This window comes from Cebus imitator, unplaced genomic scaffold, assembly GCF_001604975.1.
Source record: "Cebus imitator isolate Cc_AM_T3 unplaced genomic scaffold, Cebus_imitator-1.0 Scaffold158, whole genome shotgun sequence".
NCBI lineage: Eukaryota > Metazoa > Chordata > Mammalia > Primates > Cebidae > Cebus > Cebus imitator.
The window spans coordinates 635,412-649,445 of NW_016107473.1; the positions used below are offsets into that span (position 1 = coordinate 635,412).

General features: G+C 38.1%; 1 protein-coding gene across 2 annotated transcripts in view; it reads left to right on the plus strand.

The window, feature by feature from the left end:
* GPC5 (glypican 5) overlaps positions 1-14,034 on the plus strand; it is a 1,400,898-nt gene that overhangs the window by 307,628 nt on the left and 1,079,236 nt on the right. For both annotated transcript variants that reach the window (XM_017543578.1, XM_037743888.1), the window contains exon 4: positions 8,751-8,884. In XM_017543578.1, coding sequence (XP_017399067.1) covers positions 8,751-8,884 — 134 coding nt within the window. The remainder of the gene's footprint in view (positions 1-8,750; positions 8,885-14,034) is intronic.

The following is a 14,034-nucleotide window of genomic DNA, read 5'->3' on the forward strand; positions in this document are numbered from 1 at the left end:
GTACCTTCAAAGCATGTGAATACAATTCTAATCAACCTCGGATAATACTATAAAGAAAGGGATTTCAAATTCAGGTTTTGTGTTTAAACTACATGTCTCCCTGACACTTCCACACTATGGAAAATGTTGTCTTGCTTGTTTTGCAATAGAAGTATTTTGCATCAAATCGTATGAGACGAGGTCTCTACATTAAGCATAAAATCGTGTGGTAATGGTTACTGTCCCAAAACAGAGCAGAATCTCATTAGATTCCATCCCTTCTCTAGGCTATCCCCCATGAATCTGCCTTCTTCACTGCAATTCCATGAACGGTTTGTGTATTTCTTATTTATCCTTATCTCTTGCACCCCCACCGATCACTGTGCTTTTTTCCATGCCTCTGTGCTGAAACTACACTTTCCACAAATCACTGATAGTTTTTTTCTAATTAGAGCCAATGATTAATTTTAGTCCTTATTTTACTTGAACTTTCAGTAGCTTTTGACACATTTAATCATTTCATTTTTAAAACAAAACAAGAAAAGCTTTCTGCATTTGTAGTTTGAGATAACCCGCTGTCCTGAGATTCTTACTTCTGCTTGTGCTTCACCTCAGAATCTTTCTTAACACCCTTTGGTTTTCACATCTAAATGTTGGAATGTCCAAGAAGCAGTGTTCAGCACGGTCCTTCCTCTATGCTCATCCAGCTGCCTGCTGTTGAAAACCACATTTCTGTAAGTTACCTGATGTCACCCTTGAGCTTTCAGTTCAGGTAACTAACAGCATATTGGGCAGCTCCTCTTGGATGAGTGAGTCATAGGAAGCCAAACATGTCCAAGACAGACTTAATTTCCTCCCAGATTTCTTCCCTTAGTCTTCTCTATCTCATTTAACGATACTTTCATGTGCCCAGTTGCTTCAGACAAAAGACCAGAGATTCATGAATCCATCTTTCTTTCACTTGCTATGTTTAATCCACCCCCAAGTTCTGCTGTCTCCTCCTTCAAAAGATAGATCCAGATACACGGAGCTTCCAGCTGCCTCTCGGTCGTCATAGACCACCTTTAGCAAAGGCAGTATCATCAATTCCCTGAAATACACTCAAAAGTTCATATCTGGATTCACTGTTTTTATCTTGTCCATTTCTTTTTTTTTTCTTTCGTTTTTTGAGACTGAGTTTCGCTCTTGTTGCCCAGGCTGGAATGCAATGCGCGATCTTGGCTCACTCCGCCTCCCAGGTTAAGCAATCCTTCTGTCTTAGCTCCCTGAGTAGCTGGGCTTGCAGATGCCTGCCAACACGCTCGGCTAATTTTTGTGTTATTTAGTAGAGATGGGGTTTCTGTATTTTGGCCAGGCTAGTCTTTTTTTTTTTTTTGGAGACAGAGTCTTGCTCTGTTGCCAGGCGCCAGGCTGGAGTACAGTGGCGCAATCTCAGCTCACTGCAACCTCCGCCTCCCAGGTTCAAGCAATTGTCCTGCCTCAGCCTCCCGAGTAGCTGGGACTACAGGTGTGCGCCACCATGCCCAGCTAATTTTTGTATTTTTTTAGTAGAGACAGCATTTCACCCTGTTGGCCAGGATGGTCTCAATCTCTTGACCTCGTGATCCGCCCACGTCAGCCTTCCAAAGTGCTGGGATTATAGGCGTGAGCCACTGTGCCCTGCCGGGGCTAGTCTTGAACTCCTGACCTCAGGCGATCTGCCCGCCTCAGCCTCCTCCGGAAGTGCGGGGATTATAGGCATGAGCCGCCTCCCCTAGTCTTTTGTCCATTTTCTATGCCCTGCCCAGACGTCCCTCCAAATGACAGCAGTGTGATTTTTTTTTTTTTTTTGAAACATAAAAGAGATCATGTTACTGCTATGCTCAAAGTTCCCTAGTTACTTCAGAGCCCACTTAGAACATAAACTAAGCCCTTGGTAGAGCATGTGGGAAACCACCGATGGTCTGGCCAGTCGCCTCTTGCCTCCTCCCGGTATGCTCCCCAGCACTATGCGGTGTTTTTCAGTTGCAGTGGCCTTCTTTCTTTCTCTTCTCTTTTAGTGTTGTTCTCCCTGCATGTAAAGCTTTCCACGTGATCTTTCCATGGCTGCTTCTTAATGTTATTCAGAACATAATTTAAATACTGCTTTCCAAGCAAGTAGAAAATAGTATTTAAACTAATTGTCCACCTGGTTGAAGCACCCCACCCTCACTCGACCCCATTCCACTACCAATGATGCATTTTTAACTAGATAACATCCATCAAGATCTAAAGTTGTCTATTTAATATTATAATTTTACTTTTCTCACTAGATTATAAGCTCCTAGAGAGAAGGTTCCTTGCTATGTTCCCATCGACTAGAATAATGCCCTACCGATAATAAGGGCTCACCGTATTGATTGAGATTGTCATCTGTAGCTAACAAGAACAAAACTTGATTTGGCTTTCAGTCCTCGAACTTTCTAAACAAAGGCGTCTTTAAAACTGGAAATAAGAAAGGAAAGAAAAAGAGAAAGAGAAAAAGGGGAAATAGTTGAAATCCTTGGTCAGTTCTCAGTATCTCTATTCCTGATTTTGAGACAGCTCAGTGTGGACAAATTAACCTACAATTACAGGTTGGTTTTCCATTTCTCATTTGACTACATTGGCACTGCAGCCTCAGCCTGGTGGTTTTACATAAAAGACTAGATTTTGGTGAAGATTTCATGTGTCTAAACACTTGTCACTTTGGCCTACAGGTTGGATTTTCCTTTAAGAGTCCTGAACTAAATGCTTTTAAATGGACCCATGCAGTAAGTTTAATTAATAATTATGAATAGGAATGAAATGCAGAGGCGCCCTCTGGTGGTTTAATATATAGGCATGCAAAAATAGCAACGTGGACTCAAGATTCTGTTCACAGTGGGGCCAATAGGAGATTATTAAACATACTTTTGCTTCTCCCTGTCTTTCCCTTCCTCTCCCTCTTCCTCCTTATTCTTTTCCTTAATTCAAAATATAGTATGAGTTAGAATGGACATATAATGTGAGTTAGAATGGAAACATTTGTGACAATAGCTAGCAGAAATCCATGTGGAGAAGCAACTTGTGGAAAACTAAAAGAATCCATGCCTCCAAGTAAACACTTTTACAGAAGACCTTCTTTACTCTTCCAACCATAGTGTCAACACACCCCTAATCTTGCCAAGCAGAGATAGTAGGTGTTTTCTCTCTTACCCAACCTTAACATTGCTTTATTTGGTTTTCCCCAAGAAATGGGCACCTTGTATAAATTTAGAATTCTACTTATGGGTAACTTATTTAGAGGCAGTGCTTGATGGAGTCTTAATAATTTATAACTTCCTATAAATATTCCTTGTTGCAATGCTAGAATGTACTAGTCTTTTAAAAGCGGTGTTACGGTTGTAACTTTTATGTTTTCCATACCTGGTTTATGGAATTATTTGTAAGCATATCTACTTGAATGTGGCTTATCTACTATTTGGATGTCAGTTGTTCCATAGTTTTGGGACATAATATTTTGTAATCACTTATTTTTATTTACTTATTTTTTCAATTCTATTGATATAAATGTAGCAACATCGAAGAAGCTCTTCTCCTCCTCCTTTTTCTGTGGGGTGGGAACAGTGTGTGATTTGAGTTCTCTTTCTCCTGCATCTGAAAGACTTTCCTTCTAACAGTTACATTTTATATACATTTTAAGATTTAATCTATTTGCATGGGTTGAACTCTTGGCTCGATGCAGGCGATTCTATTTGTTAACTTGGTTTTAATCTCCAATAGATTATTTAAAACTGTCTTTCACAAATTACCTCAAAATTAAAGCTCAAAATCAGAAGTAATCTCTCCCTCCAAAAAACAGGTACACCACACACTAAACTTGTTCTACCTTCTACCTTCACATACCAGGGACTGGCTCCGTAATCGATTTAAAACCAACAACAGCTTTAACTTCTTCTTTCTTACCTTGTATAGGGAATCAACCCCTAGTCAAATGCCATTTATTGCACTCATTAAAGAGCTCTCCCTTTTCCTTCACTGATTTCACTGGTTCTGAGTTTATTCCGATATTTTCTTACCTCACCTATTGGAACGATCTGCTTGTTGATTGCAATGATTATAACAGATATTTCTAAAACAGGGCTCTGATAATTCTATTCCTTTGCCCTTTAATTATATATATATAGTATTACAGTCTGAAAAACCAAATCCAAATGTCATGTATGTCGTACATTACCTCTGCCCCCGTAGTGATCTGACCCAACCTACTTCTTTCCTAAATTTGTTCTCATTGGAATTAAACTAACATCATGGACTTTTCTCCCTGTGTTGTAATTCTTCAACACAGAGAAAAACAGATTTGTGGGAACAGATTTTACCCCTAAAGTCAGCCAGCTCTTTTAGAAATTACTTCTGAGAATCATAAGGGAACTGAACATGAGAAAATAAACTCAAATTTGTTGTTATAATTGAAAAAATTACCAATAGTATGTTTCCTCTGGATAGTTTAAAATTAGCTTTTAATATAATGAGTTTTTTAATACAATGGAGCACAGCACATTTGTCCACAAACTACCTTGTTTCTTATTTTATGTGTCATTGTTATCATCAAGCATGAATGAAGACTCATGCCTATGTGGTCCTTTTAACCGCCTCTCTGTTAACACCAAGCATCCTAGATGTGGCCTGAAGCGAAGCAATCAGTTACCCTTCTATACAAGGGACTGTGGAGCCAGTCTGTGCCGCCTCCTCTAACCCAGGTTGCTTAATAATCACCCGAACTACCTCTGTATTTTTTGCTTTTCAATTTGTAATATTCTAATCATGTTTGCTTTTCAACTTGTATTATTATTAATAAACATTTAGAAAGTACTATTGCAAAAGAGATAGAGACCCTGAGGTAGGCACGGTGGCTCACGCCTGTAATTCCAGCACTTTGGGAGTCCGAGGTGGGAGGATCACTTGAGGCCAGGGGTTTGAGACCAGCCTGGGAAACATAGCAAGATCCCATCTCTACAAAAAAAAAATAAAAGGATAAAAATAAGCCAGGCATGGTGACATGCGCCTATACTTCAGCTACTCCAGAGGCCAAGGTGGGAGGATTGCTTGAGCCTGGACGGTCACAGCTGCAGTGAGCCATGATCACACACTCCAGCCTGGGTGACAAACAAAAACAAAAAGAAACAGAAGCTCTGCTTTTTGAAATGAAAATAAACAAGTTATTCTTTACGAAGTTTTTTTGTGAAAAGCTTTGAAAACCTGAAGACTTGAGTAAGACCGAGTACACAGATGGGGGAGGCTCTGAAGATAAGTCTGTGCTTTTGCACGTAGTGTCGAGATTACAGTGAGAATGGGGAAGGTCAGCTAAGTGACAAGCAGTTGTTGAAACAAATACTTGATCAGAGTGGTGGAAGTGATATGGGCTAGGAGCAACTAAGAAAGTCATTTCAAGGTGAGATGGGAACTTGAAAATCAGTGGGATGCCCAGGAAGGAACTGAAAGCCCAAGAAGATAAGCATTAGGGAGGAAAACAATTTTTTCCAAGACACTTCAGACTGATTGCAGGGGAAAATGGTAGAGACCGGGGAGGAGAATTAAGAAGGAAATTGCCGTATAAGCCAAAGATGAAAAATTGTCAATGTAAGTGTGAAGGTTTTTTCAATAGCAAGAAGGTACTAGTACTGAAAGGTGCTGCCCAAATCGGCTCACCTCAGGGGAGCTAAGGTGACAGGCTAATGTCCTGATAACAGATGGTTTTCCATTTCTTTTCAATAAAGTATGAAGTCGAGCTCCCTGATAGCAAGTCAACAAATATAAGGGCTTTGAAATGTACTTGCGTTTTTTAGAATCAGCTCTATATGCTTGTATCTTTGGATACATTCACAGATACCTTATACGTCTATGGCTAGAGCATTTTCTTTTGTATTTGAAAAAAGAATTGCAAAGATGATAACGGGGATAAAGGTGTTGCAAGGCTGGTGTTTTTCAGCTCTCCATCTGCCTTCCCAGGAAAACTGTTCAGTAGCAGTTAGAGTCTTGGGTCTGACCAGGGAGGGACAGGATGAGATAAGATTTCTCTGAACTCATAACTGCAAAGTGGTTTTATTTTCTTGAGTTTCAAAGATGAGAAAAGTAAGACACATAGAAGTTCCATAACTTGCCTCAAACCCTATGGCAGGTCACACTGGATCATGATGATAGATTGTTTCCCTTTCTCTTTGCTTCTTTATTTCAAAATGTCTTGTGGTGTGACCAAACTATCTTACTCTCCCCACTTACATATACTATCAAGTGACATCGTCTTCCCTGGGTTCTTGTTACTAGGAGTTGTTGATGAACATACTGTGAACATACTTTCCCCCATTCTTTGTGAATAATTTAGCTCCTGGCTAATAGACGTATCCTTCACTATCACTACTTTTCAAAGTGGAAATTCACTTTGGGCCTTTTACCACCTTGTCCTTACACAACTTTTACCTCTCACTGTCAGTCACTGGCCCGGCCCTGTTGACTTTGCTTCTCTTAAACCTGTAACTCATGAACACTGTCCCTACGGCAGTTCAAAATTAAAATTTCTCTTTGGGGACTACTTGAAAAGTCTATTAACAGTTTACCTGCCTTGAATAGTTTTCTTGCTCTCGCCTGACTTCTGCAGTGCGGCCTCATGCATTTGCTGAACTTCAGCAGTGGCGTTTTATTTACATCCAGCAATCATCAGGAGCTTTTATCTAAAACTCCTTAGCCTGGCATTTAAAGCCCTCCAAAAGCTTGTCTCCAACTTTACCCTTTAAGTATAATTTCTTTTTGTGGTTACCTTGCGTGATCCCTTCTTTCCAAGCAAAGCAAAGTTTTGTCCGTTGTCTATGCCGGCCTCATGTCTTCCGGCACCTACTCTCTGAGGACTTTTCCTCTGTCCGTCATCACTGTTCTTTGTTCTGAGAAAATCCTATATCAACTCTGTCTCCAAGTGCTACTCTCATCCCTCCTGTGTATCTCTGGAATCTACTTCTTCCTTTTTACTGCTTCTCCATTTGACATTTTCCACGGGCCTGCTGAAGGACCTCTCTTCTCCCTCTATCCGCACGGCTGCGGTGATGCGTTTTCTCACGTGGAAATCTGAAGCAGCGCTTTCCCTGCTTGAACCCTTTTACCTGCATTCCACTTGCTATCACAAGTCCTTTAGCTCGGTATCCAGTCATACGATGGCATGTTTATGTCTTTCATGCCAGCCTTACCTCTTGCTACACCCATTTCTCACACCATGTACTTCTTGTACCAAATGCAGAGTGTAGTTACTATAACTGTGAGTTACAATGTTATTAACATCCATGTAATGGGTTGCTCTTGCCATGTTATATGGCAAGTGTTATTTTACCCGTGTAACTTTCATCTCAACTGTGTATATGAGGCTGTGCCTTATTCATATTTGTATCTGTAGCATCTAACATAGTAGGGTACAACACATATTTATTTTTAATTTGGTTGAATTGAAATAAACCTCAATGTATCCAGGCACAACAGATGCTCCAAGTCTCATCCCTATGGGTAGTAGCCTGACCTGGGGTAGACTTTGCTGATATCCTTCTTTACCCATCACCCCCACTCGGAAAGGATCCCACCTCTCTCTGACATCCATTGTCAGTTTCACTTTTTTGACACATACAACTTGGATTTTGATGATTGGAAGGATTCCTTTATTTCTTTCCTCTTAATTTGCAAGCTCTATTAGGAGGAACCTTAGTTACTTATATTTTCCCTGTTATAACATTTAATATATGTGCTTTGCAAATACTAGAAGTAAAATAAATATGGGTAAAATACATGAAACGGATGCATAGCTTCTTCAATACTCATTACGTGGAAAATCAAAGAGATTTATAACTTTAAGGGAACCTTGCAATAATTTATTCTAACTTCTTCCTTGTGCACATTAGGAAATCACATTCAAAGAGGTTCTGTCATGTTTTTAAGGTCTCAGTATAAAAAAAGTAAAAATTAAGACAAGAACCAGCGTCTCCTGATTCCAGGCAATGCTTTTATGTATTTTCAATTATATTACTCTGCCTTTCTATTATACAAGGTATCATGTAAATCTTTTTTGATGCTTACATGGTAAATTAATGACTTAATTTTTACTATGATAATTATGTACATTATACAGAGATCTTTACTAGATAAGCATTAAAGAAATAATACATTTTCCATGGGGATAAATTATTTTTGAAAAATACTGTAATAACACCCTGAAAATCACACCAGATTGAGAAAGAAGAAAAAGAAGTATTATAAAAGGAGATCTTTATATTAAAAATATTCATCGTCATTTCTAAGAAAGGATCTTAAGAAGAAAACTACAAAAATATTCACTTTTGGCCTTAGAATTCATTTAGAGAAAGACCACATATTCAACAGCAAATTATTTCATTTTAAAATAGGACACATATGTGATTAGTTGTACATATAAATCATAAATACGTAATATCTATTTTGGTGAAGTCATGTTACATCGATAAAGCAGTTTATTAACATAGTTATCTGATTTTGCATACCTTACACAGATATACTGCATGCCACATAAATGTCTATGACATCCATTTTTCATAATTGCCATTTTATACAGATAATTTACCTGCCTCTGTCTGAAAAATTGACAAACGTTCTATATATTACATTAAAGTTTAATATTGAGGTGAAAGCAAGAACACGTCATTGTTTTGGCCTCAAGAAATATCACATTCTCAGAAAGGTGGAGCACAGTTTCTAACTGCCTTTTAATGTTTTCTATTTAAAAGGTAAATAAGATTTGTGGCCGCCCTGTAAGAACACCTACACAAAGCCCTCGTTGTTCTTTTGAGCAGAGCAAAGAGAAGCATGGAATGAAGACCACCACAAGGAGCAGTGAAGAGACACTTGCCAACAGAAGAAAGTAAGACATTTGTTTTACAACCAGAAAGAGAAAAGAAAGTAAGCCATTAATTTTACAACAGAACAGAATATATTCAATTAAATACAATAAAATGCAATATGGACAAAAAAAAGATCAACATTTATTAATTGTAAAATTCAGTGGCTCTACCTGTTCCATTAATTTGGATGACAGTTTCAACTTATAAGGCCAATACAACTTTCTGTGATAATGGAAAATTTTCATAACAAAATATGGAATCTATCCAGGGCCCTGGGCACATGTAACATTGTGCACTTAAAATGTGGCTAGTGTGACTAAAGAGTGAATTTTTCACTTTAGTTAATTTTAAATTGTTAATATGGCTAGAGGCTATTGTATGGGGCAGTGAAAGAAAGATAATACATTTACATAATGTGATAGGTATCACTGAATGCCTAACATCTATTAAAAATAGTTGAATAAAAAAAAGTTTCCACCCTTTTTGCATGAAATGCTAAAAATGGTTATCTGTTCATTCAAAATAGTAAACATTGCATAGGGCTTGCTAACTTACATTTCTATCGCTATGCCCATCATTACTTCACAGGTTAAATTCAGTCTTTGTTTTGCGTTCCTTTGCTTGATCATTGAGGCTTAGGATGAAAACCTATTAAAACTAGAGGTAATTATTATTTGTATGTGTGTTTAGTTTTCCAGTAAGTGTATGTCCTGGCAAATACTAGATTCTAAGTCAGTATTTTTTGAATTGGACAGAAATTCAGAATTTTATATTTATTTATTATTTCTAATAATACTCTATGAATAATTCATATATAAAATATTTCACATAACTTTTCTATAATCTAAAATCTGTTTCTTTCTTTTTTGGGATTGTACACCTAATTGCCGCAATCTCTCATCAGATGGGCTGTGAGCATGGGATAAAGATCTGGGCTGTTGCTGGCTATTTTCTCCAGCTAAAATGAATTAGCATTTTATTTTACATGTAAAATAGCTGTTCTTTTTATCTAAACACCTACAATGATCAGCAATCATTCCTTGCACTTGAAAAATCAGTATATTTTGTCTAGGGTGTTTTTCTAATAAAACCCAGCTAAAAAACATCTGAAGTTCTTCAAGGTGATGTATTTTACCACCAAAACAACCCACTTGGAAAACAAAGCAAAACTCAACATTTAACATCATCTCTCACTAGCAAAACTAAACCAATACAGGTGAAATGTTACAAACTGGATCAGGAATTATAAGGGGCTCATGGGAGTGGGAGGTTTTAAAAGTATCTATCCTGGCCACTGAATAGACCTTCTTGTCACCAGTCTTGCAAATTCATTATTTTGATGTCCCTGTCCATCCAGCCATGATTAGCCATGGTACATGAATCAGCGTAGATCCATCTGAGGCCTGTCTCATGCCACAGAGTGAACAACCATATGAGTTGTTCACTTATGCACATGAGTCCACTTATGCATTTCAATTTTACACTGTTTTTCATTATCTCTCTTTAGTAAGGCTGCATTGCCATGGCATTATATTTCTGCTTGTTGCTTATTTATTGTACAGATTTCTCTATAAATTAACCCTGAATTTTATGTATCCTTCATCAACTGATTATTCCCCATGAGGTCATAAATTTCCATTGAAATAGGTGGGCAATGTAGCAGGAGTAGGTGCTGAATCTGGGCTACTTTTTCATGCTCTTTCTCTACCTGATTGGGCCTGATTTCCAATAGATCACTTCCACTTGGTTGTAATTGCTTCTGTACAAGCCTAGTCTTACAACCTGGCAGATCGGATAGTGCTTAGTTCATCCTGGCCGTCTCAGGTTGCATGATCACTTGCTAGGTCATGATCAAGTATGTAGTTTCTACCAGGGCTCAATTGCAAAGCAACTAACCAACAACCTACTAACCCACCCAGCCATGAAACTTCAGGTACCACTGAATGAGTAAACAGGGTCATCTGGAATCATCAACAGAGCACCTTGCAAAAGAGTAAGCTGCAGAGCCTTTTCTTTCTCATAGTAAAGTTCTTTTGGGCTATTCTGTAAGTGGGTAAGAGCAACACATCAAAGTATATAATATGATTTTTTTTGGTAGTATTTAAAGGAATTTAAAAAGCACTGTATCGCTTCCTGAGTTTTAGGTTATCTTAGGTACAGAAATTTGCTTTTTATATAAGAATATCTCAATAACATCCACGCTACATTTAGAAATATTGCTGAATTGTCAAGCACTTGAAATGCCAATAATTTTTACCACCACAGGCCTACATATACTTTGATGTGTCCACTAAGACATTTGGGATGATGTGATCCATATTTTATTGTCAGCATTATGTCTTACAGGATATCTAGGCAATCAAGGCTCCTGTCTGACATGGACAGGGAAAGTTTTTGCCATTTAACAGTGAAGGGGTCTTTGCCAGCTAACAGTGAATTATTTCCGGTTGTCCTTACTAATTGGTAAGGAGGTTAAAGAATTTGCCAAATAATTAACTGCACAGGAGGTGTCAGGACATATTTGGATTTACCCAAGTAGTCACCACATATAAAGAAACATCTGTAATTGGAGTCACCCTCTGACTCTGTTTAAGATAAGCCAACCTTCTCCAAGTCCATCTCAGTTTGCACAGACCAGCCAAATAGGTGAGGTAAGTAGCTAAGCGTTAGGAATCACCGCTATATTTTTTATGTTTTTTTAATGGTGACTCTAATCTCAGCAATTCCACAGGGATATAATACATTTTTGTTTTAGTATTTTTGTCAGGAGAGGAATTTCTTTTTTTTTTAATTGTGGTCAGTTCAACTTTTTTAGATGGTTTAATTTATTTTTATTTTACTTTAAGTTCTGGGATAGAAGTGCAGAAAGCGTAGGTTTGTTACATGGGTATAAGCGTGCCATGGTGGCTTGCTGCACCTGTCAACCTGTCATCTAGGTTTTCGGTCCTGCATGGATTAGCTATTTGTCCTAGTGCTCTCCATCCCCTTGCCCCACACCCTCCAACTGGCTCTGGTGTGTGTTGTTCCCCTCCCTATGTCCATATGTTCTCATTATTCAGTTCCCACTTAGGGGTGAGAACATGCGGTGTGAACATGCGGTGTTTGGTTTTCTATTCTTGTAATGAGAAATGAGTTTGCAGAGGATGATGGCTTCCAGCTTCATCTATATCCCTACAAAAGACATAGTCTCATTCCTTTTTATGGCTGCATAGTATTCCATGGTGTATCTGTACCACATTTTGTTTAGCCTATAATTGACGGACATTTGGGATTCTATGTCTTTGCTATTGTAAACAATGCTGCAGTAAACATACATGTGCATGTGTCTTTATAGTAGAATGATTTATATTCATGTGGATATATACCCACAAATGGGATTGCTCGGTCAAATGGTATGTCTGGTTCTAGGTCCTTGAGGAATCGCCACACTGTCATCCATAATGGTTGAAGAAATTTCCACCAACAGTGTTAAAGTGTTCCTATTTCTCCACAGCCTCACAGGCATCTGTTGTTTCCTGACTTTTTAGTGATCCCCATTCCGACTGGCCTGAGATGGTGTCTCATTGTGGTTTTGATTTATATTTCTCTAATGATCAGTGATGTTGAGCTTTTTTTCATGTGTTTTTTTGGCCGCATAAATGTCTTCTTTTGAGAAGTGTCTGTTCATATCTTTGCCCACATTTTGATGGTATTGTTTCTAGATATTAGACCTTTTTCAGATGTGTGGATTGTAAAAATTTTCTCCCATTCTGTAATGGATTTCTCCAGAACGGGAGAAAATGGTGCTGGGAAAACTGGCTAGCCATATGCAGAGAACAAAAACTGGACCCCTTCCTTACACCTTATAAAAAAATTAACTCAAGATGGGTTACAAACTTAGAAAATTTCACTCTGATGATAGTTTCTTTTGCTGTGCAGAAGCTCTTTGGTTTAATTAGATCTCATTTGTCAATTTTGGCTTTTGTTGCCATTGCCTTTGGTGTTTTCGTCCTGAAGTCTTTGCCGGTCCCTATGTCCTGAATGGTATTGCCTAGGTTTTCTTCTAGTATTTTTATAGTTTTGTGTTTTACATTTAAGTTTGTAACCCATCTTGAGTTAATTTTTTAATAAGATGTAAGGAAGGGACCCAGTTTTTGTTTTCTGCATATGGCTAGCCAGTTTTCCCAGCACCATTTATTAAATAGGAAATCCTTTCCCCATTGCCTGTTTTTGTCAGGTTTGTTGAAGATTAGATGGTTGTAGATGTGTGATGTTATTTCTGAGCTCTCTCTTCTGTTCGATTGGTCATTATATCTCTTTTGGCACCAGTACCATGCTGTTTTGGTTGCTGTAGCCTTGTACTTTAGTTTGAAGTCAGGTGGTGTTATGCTTCCAGCTTTATTCTTTATACTTAAGATTATCTTGGCTGTACAGGCTCTTTTTTTGTTTTATATGAAATTTAAAATAGTTTTTCTCTAATTCTGTGAAGAATGTCAATGGTAGTTTGATGGGAATAACATTGAATCTGTATATTACTTTGGGCAGTATGGCTACTTTCACAATATTGATTCTTCCTGTCCATGAGGATGGAGTGTTTTTTCATTTGTTTGTGTCCTCTCTTATTTCATTGAGCAATGGTTTGTAGTTCTCCTTGAAGAGGTCCTTCACATCCCCTATTGGCTGTGTTCCTAGGTATTTTATTCTCTTTGTAGCAGTTGTCAAGGGGATTTCATTCATGATTTTGCGCTCTGCTTGTCTATTGTTGGTGTACAGGAATGTTTGTCATTTTTGCACATTGATTTTTTATCCTGAGACTTTGCCGAAGTTGCTTATCAGCTTAAGGAGTTTTTGGGCTGAGATGATGGGGTTTTCTAAATATAGAATCATGCCATCTATAGAGACAATTTGACTATCTCTTTTCCTATATGAATACTCTATTTCTTTCTCTTGCCCGATTGCCCTGGCCAGAACTTTCATTACGGTGTTGAGTAGGAGTGTTGAGAAGGGGCATCCTTGTTTTGTGCCAGTTTTCAAAGAAAATTATTCCCTTTTCCCCATTCAGTATGATATCATCTGTGGGTTTGTCATAAATAGTCCTTATTATTTTGAGATATGTTTCATCAACACCTAGTTTATTGAGAGTTTTAACATGAAAGGATGTTGAATTTTATCAAAGGCCTTTTCGGCATCT